General features: G+C 39.5%; 1 protein-coding gene across 2 annotated transcripts in view; it reads left to right on the top strand.

Moving 5' to 3' along the window:
* smpd3 (sphingomyelin phosphodiesterase 3) overlaps positions 1–4,787 on the top strand; it is an 88,613-nt gene extending 83,826 nt beyond the window's left edge. For both annotated transcript variants that reach the window (XM_040046931.1, XM_040046932.1), the window contains one exon: positions 61–4,787. In XM_040046931.1, the coding sequence (XP_039902865.1) occupies positions 61–162 (102 nt within the window). In that variant the 3' untranslated portion in view covers positions 163–4,787. The remainder of the gene's footprint in view (positions 1–60) is intronic.
* The last annotated feature ends 8,819 nt before the right edge of the window (positions 4,788–13,606 follow it).

The raw sequence follows: 13,606 nt of genomic DNA, 5'->3' as shown, positions 1-13,606 counted from the left end.
TGCGAGCTTTGTGACGCCTTCGTGATCTGACGATGCTCTCTTCTACTCTTCATCCTGCAGGAAATCGAGGAGTTCAGCTTCGTCACCCAGCTGGCCGGCCTCACCGACCACCTGTCTGTGGCCATGCGCTTGGCTGTTTCCACTGGGGAAGAGGAGCCTTAGACTCATCACCTGAGCTTTTTATTTAAATACTGCCATGGAGAAGAGCAGACAGCCAGGATGAGAAGAAGATGTTACAGATAAGGAGGTGCTCAAGGAAAGATTGATGGGGCAGCAAATAGATGGATGAATGAACGAAGGAGGATTAATGAAGGTAGAGAAGAGGACCACCTGAGGGGAGAGAGACTCTGAGAGACTCTGAGCAGGAGAGATAAGCAGGGGAATTCAGTTTAGGAAACCAGAAAGATTTTCATCTTCCTGGGTAAATCACCCACTCAGTCACACACATTAAATACAGCACCACCCACAAGAGATCGACTTCTCGACTGTTGAGTATCGCCTGGCCTCTCCTCCAACGCTCCCTCTGGAACTGAGTCCAAAGGGTTTTATTTTCAGTAAATGGTTTCATGTAGCCAATACACACACTCCTTTTATCAGATCTGTTTTAGTCGTAGTGTTAGTATGATTTCTTTTTTTAATTATAATTATTGTTATTATTATTCTACCTTCAGGGACAGAAGGGACAAACACATTATTGGAGAGAAGCGTACAGCTACAGACTGGCCTTTACACTGACCGTCTGTGTCTTTGTGTCGTGTTCCTTGCTGAAAGGCTCTTGGTCAGTTATTCACCTTACTGCTCTCACAGTCAGTCCCAGGAACCTCAACAAGTGTCTTTTCTTTTCTAAAAAAAAAAAAAACAAGTCTTTCTAAAAGGATGAAATCAATGTACAATTTCTATTGTGGCCGCACCAATTTTTATAAGGAGTTGAAATGCCTGTTTAATATTATATGGTATGTTTCTATAAAGAGGTATTGTTTAAAGGGACATGAAACTGGAGACAAAACGTTGTCGGTTGAATGCGATGCGACGCTACAGCATGTTTTCTCAGCCATGTTTGGTGAAACCATTGGTGAAGCTTTGCTGATGCATGATGGGAAATGGTGTTAGTTTACAACATTCATATAAAGGCTTGACACATACTTATACGTGTCTGAATGCCTCAAGGGGCATTTTGGCTCTCAAACACATACCTGCGTGTCTGTGTGGCATTTGTGCATGCTAATGCTAATAACACACATACAGAGGATTTACCTAATGCAGGCACACAGCTACACACATGACATAAGGAGGGCTTTCAGTGGATGTAACAAACCCCCTGGCAGCCAAATTGGACCTCTTCACGAGTCCGACACGAAACATGGCGATCTTTTTGAGAGACTAGATATTGTCAACTTGTTAGCAAACAAACCGTAGTAGCTGGTTGGCAAACCATCACTTTATTGTGAGCACATCTGTTTGGTTCACTTGGTAAATTCCAGCATGAAGCCCAGTTATTAGCACAGCAAGTTGTCCAGTGGATTATTACGTTGACAGCCATATTGCGACGCAACTGCAAAACCTCATTGTTCTGTAACATTTTAAACACCTACAGGCTGTGCAATATGCCACGTAAACTCAATATAAAGTTCAAAACAGTCCCAAAGATTAGCACAGACCGACCAAGAAGACACAGAATTCAGATTTTATTGCATCAAACGCTTCTTTTTTCACTTTTTTCACAAATACCTTTAAATAACAGAAACTATCCTGGGTTTTTTTTACAATGTATCCAATATTTTCAAAAAGCAGGACATGTTCTGGTTTGTTGTTGTTGTTTGTTTGTTTTTATTGCGGCACAAATTCCTGGGAATGATTTTGCCAGTAAATGTTCTATAATTACCTGGATTTCATTTTTCTTTTTAAATGGAGAAGTGTCGAAGTGAAAAAACAAAACGTAACTGAAGGTGTGTTCAGACTGAAAGCCCATGTGAGACTTTTTCTCTTTAATGAAAAAACAAAAAATCCCAAGTATTTTAGCTGTTTGTGCAAATTCAGTCAAATTCCCACCAACTGCTTTGCCTTCAACCTAAATGCACCTTCAGATTTCTGCTGTACTGTGTTACAATGTGGAGAAACTGGCTGGACAATTTTGAAATACTAAATCATTATAAAGCCATTACACCAACTCTCTGTGTGTAACAGAGCCAAACAGACCATGGTATCAAACAGGAGCTGGAACTTTGAGAAGTGTTTAGAGACATGTGCTTACTCAAACTGTCCTTAAATACCCCCAGACATGCAGCTGTGGTGCTGTGAACTCAGAGTGCTGTGGGCGAGTGACCTTGTTACCTTGAACTTTAAGAAACGAGGAAGCAGTTTTTAAACTATCAGTATTCTTAAGTGAGATGCTGCCAAGTTAAACAGTTCTGCTTGGAAAAACTACAACTGTCATTCATACAGCAAATGCCTTGAATATAAAATAGGCAAACATTAGCCATCACAAGCTAATGGTCATATCAAGCCAAGTCAAGTTTGCATCCAAATGCTAGATTCGTATTTTCTCCACAGTACCTGTTGTTTAGCACCACACATGCTAACCTGTAAACAGTAAATGCAGTAAACTCCAGATTACTCTTCTACCATTCTGTTTGATCCAGGAACTACACCCATACTGCCATCGGTCAATGTGGGCCGTAACACCTCAATCTCTGAACAAAACATGCTTTACGGTGATAGTTAAGTTTGCAGATACTGTCTGTATACCATGATCTGCAGGGTAAACAATGTTTACAACAGTTTTGTGACCTTTCTACCTGTCTCGTAATCACTTCAGGGGAAACGTTTCACTTCAAGCATCACTTTCAGCATCAGTGCAAATATGAATACGTTGGGGCAACTTCATGTGGTATTTTCCCCCCAGTTAAAAAGTGCTAGCTGGCATTTCTCTGAATAAAAACTGTGCTGAATGATAACCCAGGGTGGCCAGTGCACTATAGTATGTTTACAGGCATGGTATCAGCAGTCTACATCCTGCTGTTGTGAGTGTGTGTGCATGTGTGTGCGTGTGTGTGCACAGGACTTGTCAGTCATCCTGTTATGTATGTTCAGCTTACAGTTTTGCATACAGTATGAGTCCATCTGTCATGTGACTCTCTATATTACTCATGGTATTATTATGACTGACACGTTCTTGTTTTTACCAAGTCTGTGCTTCACCATGTTCCTTTTTTATTTGGGTTTTCTGAGACAAAGTCAGGTGAATTTGAGAATAATCACTGCTTTGCTTAGGGTAACATCACACACCCAAGAGCACTTGGTAAATAGTCATGTAAATACACTATATGAGTAAAGGAAAGGTGCCACGGTGAGCATCTGCTATGAGGTATAATAAATCAAAGGTTTGGAGAAGTACTGTGTTAGCCAATGTAAACATTTATTTATAAACCTTTATTTTTCAACTGTTGTATTTATTGCATCAAATCTGAATACTGCCGAACAGTTCATTTGTAAGAATGGACAGACAAACAGTGTAACACGTCTTATTTTAAAGCTGGACTGTGAAGGTTTTTGATTTTATATTTGGATTTCATTTTGTTTTGCTAATTCTTCTGTGTTATTTTTAATATTTCCGATTTAAAGTTCAAAGGAGAGTGTTGGTTTGTGTGGGTGTTGAGGGTTTATACCAAGCCTTAGGTTTGCAGTTGGGTGACTTTTCAGTCAGTCATGCGTAAACTTAGCAGTTGGAGGCAAATATGAACTCATCCTGTTGTGTATTCCTGTGAACTCTTTCTAAGCAGTGTGTTAGGCTGGTGAAGAGAAAAATGCTCAAGTGTGGTTCCATTTAAGTGGCATTAAATTCAATTTCTGGGCCACTTTAATGCTCTTAAACTGGTCCGCTGTTTGGTGCTGGGCAGGCACACTGACTACAGATGCAACCGCTGACTGTATATAAAGATGGACAAATAGCACATGTCCACTTTATCTTCCAAAACTGATGGAAGATATATGCTGGTGACAAGATCTCTGTTGTAGTGATTAGAAGTAGATCCTAGTATGAGCGATTCTTCTAACATCACACAAAATTATTATTACAAGTCAATAAATTCCTCTCCCCCAACTCCACGTCCTACTTCCAGATCAAATTTCCTGAACATTAAAAAAACACATTTTCAAATTTAACTGGAAGATAAAACCCATGATCTCGAAACTCCAAAAATGTGGAAATTAGCAGACATCAAATAAATAAATGAGTAGTAATAATTACAATAGGGAATTGAAACAACCAAAGATCAAGTCCTTTATAAACCAAATTGAACAAGTATAGTACTTTCTAAAGTCACTTCATGCGCCTATTTTCATTTGATATTAGAACAGCCTGTAAAAACAATGTTAATGTCTCCCAAAGTTAAGTGTTAATATGAAACAGTGATGTGCAGAAAATAAACCGACAGATATTCTAAAATAAGGATGAATATGGTTTGACTTTGATAGGAGATTAAAACTTTTCATTAGCTCTGGATGAAAAGGATAAATGGTACGGTGTTCTGAGACGGACATATAGGTAAAAAATAAAATTCAGAATCAATTCAAAGTCTTAAAATTTTAATGCATCAACTTGTCTCAAGTACAGTTTTGGTTTATTCACCAAAAGACTATTTACACGTTTGTAGAGGAGAAAAATTATTATTGCAAATTTGGAATTTTAGTCCTGATAAATATTGTATTTGTGCAATATTCAGTGCTCGGAGGTCTTAAAACCTCGATGCCTTCGCTGTGCTATCAGACTATATTAATTATCTAGTTTATAAAACCAAACACTTTGAATTTTTAAAAAGTATTTGCTTTAGCCCTCTGAAGTCTAAGTCATTATCAGCTCTAAACCCTAAACCTAAGGAGAAAAGCAAAAAGGACACCACTGTTGTTGACTTACACATTGGTGAGTTGAGTCCTTTTGATGATTGTAACCATTTTAACAAATAATCGGGCTGTAGCTTTTTAATTCCTGATTAATTCTGATTAATATGTACTGACCATGTCAGCACTATATTAAGGAAAACACTCTGCCATTAATGATGCCACCACCTCCCAGCTGACTGCGAATGTTGCTACTCACAACCTAAAAACAGTGCAATCTAGACTATGAACATTTATAGAGCTGAAATTATTTCTCTTGAATAATTATAATTATGCAGTCTAGCACCTTTTGTTGTAAATAGGAGAACAACATATTGTTTCAAATCTGCCTCACTGCACTGCTGCTCCTGACAATCAAACAACTGGAATTGTTTGGTCAAAGGCTCGTTAGGAGCTTCAACCACAGCCACACAAACCTTAACTGTAATGACAACCAGGGCCACTTCCATCACTTCAGCCCTTTAAAAACAAACATTAGGACAAAATTAGATTCTCACAACGGTCAGCTGATTGGCTTGTAAGTGACAGGAATGTAGACACCTAGATAACGTAGTGCTCCCGACACTTTAGCGTCCATTATCCTGCTGCAGGGAGATGACCAAAGTTATCATTATAAAGACTAAAGATGAAGATGTGCACCGTACTTTGGTGAACACATGAAAAATAATTTACTCCTTCCTGCATCTTTTGGTGTCTGTATTCTTAGGGGAGCTAACCAGTAGGCCAGTTGATGTCTGTATGTCTGATATAATTTTGCTACATTTCTGATCACAAATCACTGCCTGCCTTGTGTCCACGTCAAGTTCAGGACAGAGTTATTCAGCAGTTAGTTGGGGATTTGAGCTCTAACCTTTTGTAGCTGCATGTAGTGTAATATTGCTTTAGGCGTGTAGACTTCATAGGAGTGATGCTTCACTTTGCAATCCTTTTCTCATTTGGTTTTTTTTTTTTCTATCATGTGTCTCCATGTTTTTTAATTGATTCTTGTCTTTTGGGGGGGAGGGGCTTATCGATGGGTTTGTCTGGCTGGGTCTCTGTAACTTGGCTCGGGGGATCAACTCCTTTTCTCTTTCTAAGCTTCTTCAACAAAACTGCTTATTTTCCTCTGCTTTTCTAAAGAAAAAAAATCAAAGGAACTTTCCTCTCTACACGTGTCTTTGTGTCATTATTCACTTGAGGTCATTCAATGAACTGCAATTGTTATGTTCGTGGAAATAACTAGTGGCTATAACAACCAAAAGTGCCATGACAAGCTTGTGGCAAGCGGTAACGCTAACTGCCCTCAAAGTTTTTGTAAGTGAAAAGCTGCTATTGGCTGTTTGTGCTTCAGCTCATTTCCTCTTTTTCCAGTGTATCACAGTACGACTGCTTAGCCCTGAGGTTAAGTCTGATAGAGACTGCCCTCTGGCTCTTAAAGGACAAAGTTTAAAGAAGTGAAAGAAGCCTTTAAAAAGTCCTTCTGCTTTTGCTGAACAGGGGAAGAAGTCTAACACTTAAAATTTACATACAATGCTCTTTCAAGTGTCGAAAAAAAACCCGCTAAAAAGTCAGATTAGTCATACAACAGAAAAGCACTGGACTGTAAACAAAGAGCTGCTCATCTTCCTATTAATTCTGATTCATGCTTTCTGAGATTTTCTAGCCTCCACGTTAATCCTTCTATCAATCTTTTGGCATCGCACTGGTCACTGTTTTTATACTGATGATTAGATGAAAAATGTGAACGAACAAAGAAGTTTTTCATAGTAGCAAACAGATTATTATCCACCTCTGCAGGGCCTTTTATTGCTGAGTTCTACAGAGCTATTCTTAAAAAACATTATTTCGCCTCTTTTTTTGATCCACTTTACACTTGCTGCTCTGCAAAAAAAAAAAAAAAAGCAACTTAGCGGTGGTTTACTAGGTGGTTTTTGTGCCAGAATTTCACAGTAGCTGGTTGGAAGCATGACTCCAGTGAGTGCTAATGTGGCATTTTAACGTAACCCCATACAGTGTGTTAATTTGTCACTGGTGTTTACTGCCTCCATATGACCTTTCATCGTTCCCATTGTTTTGCAGTAGCAGTTAGCCACTTCCTTTAAGAAGTCTCTGGGTTCACCAAAAAGCAGAAGTTAAAAAAATATTCACTAACCGCTGAACTTTTTATAGTCAGAAGCGCTGAGATAAGTGTGCTTTCTAAATGCTTTGACATTTTTCTTTTTTTGATATGTTAACATGTCATGTTGCCAGAAAAAAACTTAAGCCATCTTAAAGTGACACTTTTGTCATTAGAACAACAAGTCAAGCATCTTTATTTATAGAGACAAACATCACATATCTAAAGCAGCCTCTTTAAAAGGGCTTTATATAGATATTACAATACTGTGTGTCAAAGCAAAAAAAATGCAGAATTAGTTCAATTATTAACTTTATTCTTATCAAATTACAAAGACACGGCAACCCTGCTATGTCAATAAACAAAAAAAAAAGCCTACAACACAAATTCACCTATCTAAAGGAATGGAAACCACAAGTAACAACCTACATGCTCACACTACTCACTGACAAAACAAAATCCACACCGCTCCCACGTCCTCACCCTGCACTAGCCTTTACAGTGTCAGAGTTACCTGTTGAGGGAGCCTAGGTGCCGACCGGGGATAACGAGCGGCAATCTCAAGGGGGAAAGAGAGAGCAGAAGGGAGAGTAGCACCACACATGTAGACCTACCCAGCTCCCTCTCTTATACATAATTTATGTTTTGGAAGGAAGACATACATGACCCAGGAGGTACAGGTAATGAGGGAGCACTATCAGGTAGTCATCTGCACTTTGTTAGATGCATGAAAGCTCATCTGCTACAACATTGTCAGCACCTTTATTATGTTTGTTCACAGGGTTGTAATCCTGTGCCAACAATGCCCAACGCATTAGTCGCTGGTTCAGATTGAACATCCAGTAATAAAAACAAGAGTGTTGTGGTCTGTGAACGCTGTTCCTGAGGGAGAGCTAATGGCAACAGAGACTACAAAATACTGTCGCTCAAGAAGCGAGGCCAGTGTCTCCTTTTCTACAGTGGTGAAGTTTCATTGATGGGGTTTAAACTTCACTGAGAAATAGCAGACAGGGTGGCACACCTCCATCCTGGAGTAACATGGCGCCAGCTCTTGTGGTGCTGGCATCAACATCTAGTTTGAAAGGGTGAGAGAAGTCAGGAGCAGCCAGAACAGGGGCCCTACAGAGGAGGGACTTTTCCGACTCAAATGCACATTGGCACTCTTCAGATAAGAGGCATGGATGGACTACACAACTTGGTCAAAGGAGCTACAGAAAAGCTTCTACAGAAACACCTGTTATAGCCAGTCATCCCTAGAAACCGTTTTAGTTCCCGCCAAGTTGTTGGAACCGGATAGTTTAGCATTACAGCGACTTTGGCCTTCACTAGATGAACCTGTCCAAAACCAACCTGCTTGCCTAAGTGTGTAACTGTCGCTTTACGTCTGTGTAGGTTCTCAGTCATTCAGGTCATGCTAATCTAAGGACCTTGAAAAGAAAAGCGACTGGACTTCTTGAGTTTCTTTAACACGTTTCACCTCTCATCCAAGAAGCTTCTGACACTTGCCAGACTTTATCAAAGGTGTAAGCATCACAGCAGATTCCTTTGTGTCAAAGTAACTGAGGATAAAACACAGAAAAACCACCATCCTAGCTCTCCTTGTGGGGAACACACCCAGTCATGTCAAAAACTCCACTGACTTATTCAAGTTTATTGGAAGCCCACAAACACAGACCAGTACCTACTCTTTGACACCCACGACCCTCTGGAACACAAACTTGGAGTGATCAGGATCCTGCAACACCGGGCAGAAAACATTCCCTCTAAGCCAGAAGGGAAAAAGAAGGAACACATGTGGTTATTCCAACTGGGCTTTCATCACAGTAAAGAAGATCAGACACCAACTAGGGAGAATCAGAAGGACAAATGGAGCAACATTGTCATCCTTCATGTAGCAGGTCTGTCAAAAAAACTCAGGAAAGTCTTCTCGAGGCACAACATCCCAGTGTACTTCAGACCCAGCCACACATTCAGACAGAAACTGGTTCATCCCAAAGACAAAACTCCTAAACACAAACTTAGCAACTTAGTGTATGTTGTGCAGTGCAGTGAGGAGTGCTCAGACATCTTCATTGGAGAAAGCAAACAGCCACTTCATAAAGGCATGGCACAACATAGAAGAGCCACCTCAACAGAACAAGACTCAGCTGTGCGTCTGCACCTAAAGGTCAAAGGTCACTCTTACTTGAAAAAATTGTTGAAAATCAGTTCAGGTCTCTATTATGTAAATTACAGATTCTTGACCCTTTTCAGTCTGGCTTTCAAAAGCAGCACTCTACAGAGACCGCTCTCTTAAGAGTCTATAATGATCTATTAATGGCATCTGACGCAGGGAACTGTTCTGTGATCATTTTGCTTGATCTTAGTGCAGCCTTTGACACCATCGACCACAAAATCCTACTTAACAGGCTCAAGGTTTTGGCTGGTGTATCTGGCTCTGTCCCTAGACTGGTTTTCTTCCTACTTATCAGACAGGACCTTTTCTGTTAGGACTGATAGGTTGTCCTCTAACACTGCTGCCCTGACCTGTGGTGTCCCACAGGGTTCAGTTTTAGGTCCATTACTATTTTCTTTTTATATGCTTCCTTTAGCTGGTATCATTCAATCTTTTAGCGACCTGTCTTATCATTTTTATGCTGATGACATTCAGCTCCATATGTCCTTTAAGCCTCATCAGCTGGATAGGCTGTCCACCCTAGTCCAGTGCTTAACCCAGGTTTCTGATTGGCTTTCAAGCAACTACCTTGTTATAAATACTAACAAGACCGAGACCATGATCATAGCTCCTCCTGAGCTACATTCTAAAATCAGTCAGGTTCTTGCCTCTTTCTGTCCATCTGTCAAGTCAAATATTCGAAATCTTGGAGTAATATTTGACTCTTCTCTGGGCCTTTACTCTCATGTAAAATCTTTGTCTCGTTCCTGTTTCTATCATTTAAGAAACATATCTAAACTGCGACATATGGTTTCCTCAGCTGAACTGGAAAAACTCATTCATGCATTTGTGTCATCACGCTTAGATTACTGTAATTCCCTGTTTACTAGCTTGGATAAATCATCTCTCTCTCGCCTCCAGACAATACAAAACGCAGCAGCAAGACTACTAACTCGCTCTACCAAGCATGTTCACATCACTCCCATCTTATATTCTTTACATTGGCTCCCAATAGAGTTTAGAATTCACTTTAAAATTCTTGTTTTAACATACAGAGCACTAAATGGCCAGGCTCCAGATTACTTATCCAAGCTTCTTTTAAAATACACTGCTGCTCGTCATCTCCGCTCACAGACTCAGAGTCTCTTAGTTGTTCCCCATACATGACTGAAGACAAAAGGGGACAGAGCCTTTCAGTCTGTTGCACCAAGGCTGTGGAACAGTTTACCACTACAATTACGTTTGCTTGACTCTGTGGATTCTTTTAAAAAACAGTTAAAAACTCTTCTGTTCAAACAAGCCTTTTGTTGATCTACATATTTTATATTGTTTTTTTACATTATTTACATTTGATCTTTTACATTGTATTTAATGTCTATTGATTTTATTGTTTATTTTAATATTTTAATATTTGTGTACAGCGCTTTGTGATTGCCTGTCTGTGAAAAGCGCTTAATAAATAAAGTTTACTTACTTACTTACTTACTTTCGAGAATGCTAATGTTCACATTTTGGACAGAGAAGACAGATGGTTTGAAAGAGGAATGAAGAAGCGATCTATGTGCACTATGAATGTGTGCATATTACCACGTCATCCAGATACACATTTTAATTGGGGCACATCCCCCCACACCACATGCATCAAATGCTGAAATGTAGCACAAGTGTTTTTCAGTCCAAATGCCACGAAAGTGTACTGCATAAAATAATCAGGAGTGACGAATGCAGAAATATCAGAGGCTCTTGGAGTCAAGGAAACCTGCCAGTAACCTTTAAGAATATCCAACTATGACCAGCTGACCTATCCAATCTATGCTGCCGATGCAGTCCTCCACACATACGAATGTAACAATAACGCCCACTCACATCCTGGGCCATCTGACCTCAGGAAATCACATGATAGGGTGGGGCCAGGTTTCACAATGAGCTCACCCGAAACCCTGGTTGATTGTGACGCACACCCGTTTTCACACCATGGCTCATGTGATTAGGTGGAGGATCATCAGGGGGTCCTTTGTCCATCTTTGGGGGGAAACTCCCACTGGGTTTAAATCTGGGACTCTCCACCATTTGACCCTTAGAATTGAAGAAGCTTCTCGGATGAGAGGTGAAACGTCTTCAAGCAACTTAAAGAAGTCCAGACGCTTTTCTTTCCAAGCTTGGTTTCCACAGTTTGTTCTCACCTGCACATCTGCTTCGTCTCCATGCCTGCCTGCCTGCCCTCCAGCCTCCCATTACTCCTCGGACACTGGTAACTCCCACCTCCCTCCTCAGAGCTTACAAAGCCCAAAACCTGCAAAGTAAGAAAAATCAACTCACCAGCTAACTGCTCTTAGCTCCTGCTCCTTACCCATCAATAACTCCTTCTCTCGTTTCTCCGTCTCCTGCCGTGACCTCCTTCAATCCTTCCCAGCTTCTGTCGCCATTTCCCCGTTGCCATTATTAACTTGAATCACACTCTTCTATACATTTTCTGTTTTCAAATAAACACTTCTGTAAATAGCTATACTACGCATCTTGGTGTCTGCATTTGAATCCATTCCTTCAGTTCATGACATGTTAACAGTCCATTAAAATTTGCCTTACATCCACCTTCAAAGTCAACTTAATGATTTATTGGTCAGAAATCGACAAAAAGCCGTAGAAACTATGATTAGAAACTACGATTCGGGCAGGTTTGGTTTGTATTGTCAACATACAGAAAGATACCAAACTATTTAAAAGATCGTGTCACATTTGACATCTGACCTCTCCTTCAAGGCCAGTAGATTTGTTGAAGGTCAAAGTAATAATAATGCTACATAATGCTACTTAAAACTATGTTTCTTACTGCCATTGTTTGTACTGACAAGATGTTGGAATATAGAAATGATGGGGATTCTAAAAGTCAAAGAACTTTAGACCTCTGACTTCTTCTTCAAGGTCAAGTATGATTGAATGTACATAAAATGTCTTATATTTAAATCTATGTTTAAAATTCTGCTGCCTTTGTGTGTTGGCAACATGTTTTAAAATTGGATGGATTGTGGGTGGATTTTAAACATCACAGATCACATTATAGTTTGTATTAAAATGTCATGTCACATTGACCTTTGACCTCACATGGCAATGTACAAACGTCTCCACAGGGAAAATAACAAAAGCCTGAACTTTTTTTTTACTGCACTGCAAAGTTCTTAAATTAAATTCAAAATGAACAAAGAAAACAAAAAAAATTGGCTTCCTAAAGATTAAACAAAGATTTAAAGAACTGAAGAATCAGCTCAGATTTGCCTTCAGGTGACTCGTGTTGTGTATTTAACGTTTTATAACTAAACTTCTTTTTTTTTTAACCAGAATCAAATAGATTTTGTGCTGTGGCTATGACAGGGTGTAACATTACAGACACATCAGACATGCTTGAACGTGAACACGATGGGACATTCCCATTTTAAACTTTTTGTGAATAATAAAAGCTCCTCAAAGAAGTCTTTGCAATGTTTTTGTCAATCGTATAATATACTTGAAACATTAATATTTTGTGATTAACCAACAAAGTATTAAAACTCCACAGGTTATCTCTTATCAACTTTAATCACTGAAGCTTGTTTTTGTTTTTTAACATTAGTTTCAGTCTCTGATTCACACAGTGAAAAAAAACCTCTGACAAATTCCCCGAATGTTTTACACAATCAGAAGCATTCAGAAGGGACTGCATGAGACAAAAACACCTGGAGAATGATGAGGAAGAGTTCTGTACTTCATCAAATGGACAGAAATGCGACTTTCTGCCGCACCTCACGATGCGGGTTGATGTGTCAGCGTTGTGTCGGTGTTGTTTCTGGATCAACAAAACTAATGTTGGTCCATGTTCAACATACTTTTATAACATGGAAACATGGTCACACCACACACCAAACTGTAACCCTAACCATGAACACATCCTAACCCCCGACCCTAACACTTACCGTAAATGACCCTTTTTTAGATTTTTTCCAGGGTGGACATCAGCAAGTCACAAAGCTATCACATCATAGCAATTTGATTGGCTAAATGCTATGCTGATCCAGTACAAACTTTATTATTTTGATCCAGGAACAACACCAACACGCTGATATCAGAGAGACCTCATGGTGTTTGCTAGCATCTACAAACATTACTGAGACAAGATCATACAACTCACAAAATCATCACTGTGAAAGTAGATGTTTGCTAGTGCATCTGTTGTGCTTCAGTAATAAAGTTCATTCCAAAAACCATTTGGTTTTTTATTTATCTATGTGCATCATTTGTGCATCACACATTTACCAAAAGGTTGTAAACTAGAGGTCATCAATTTCATCCCTATAACAAAGAACAGATTACATTATTTAGACTTTAAAGTACAGACAATGGGTGACTTTATTGTTACATTTAGTCAAATATAGAACATGTGTGGCTCAATCTATTACACCATATCACCCTATGTTATTTAGCATGCC

The sequence above is a fragment of the Simochromis diagramma genome, unplaced genomic scaffold, assembly GCF_900408965.1.
Source record: "Simochromis diagramma unplaced genomic scaffold, fSimDia1.1 OVJJ01000106.1, whole genome shotgun sequence".
Lineage (NCBI taxonomy): Eukaryota > Metazoa > Chordata > Actinopteri > Cichliformes > Cichlidae > Simochromis > Simochromis diagramma.
This window is presented reverse-complemented; position numbering and strand designations above follow the sequence as displayed.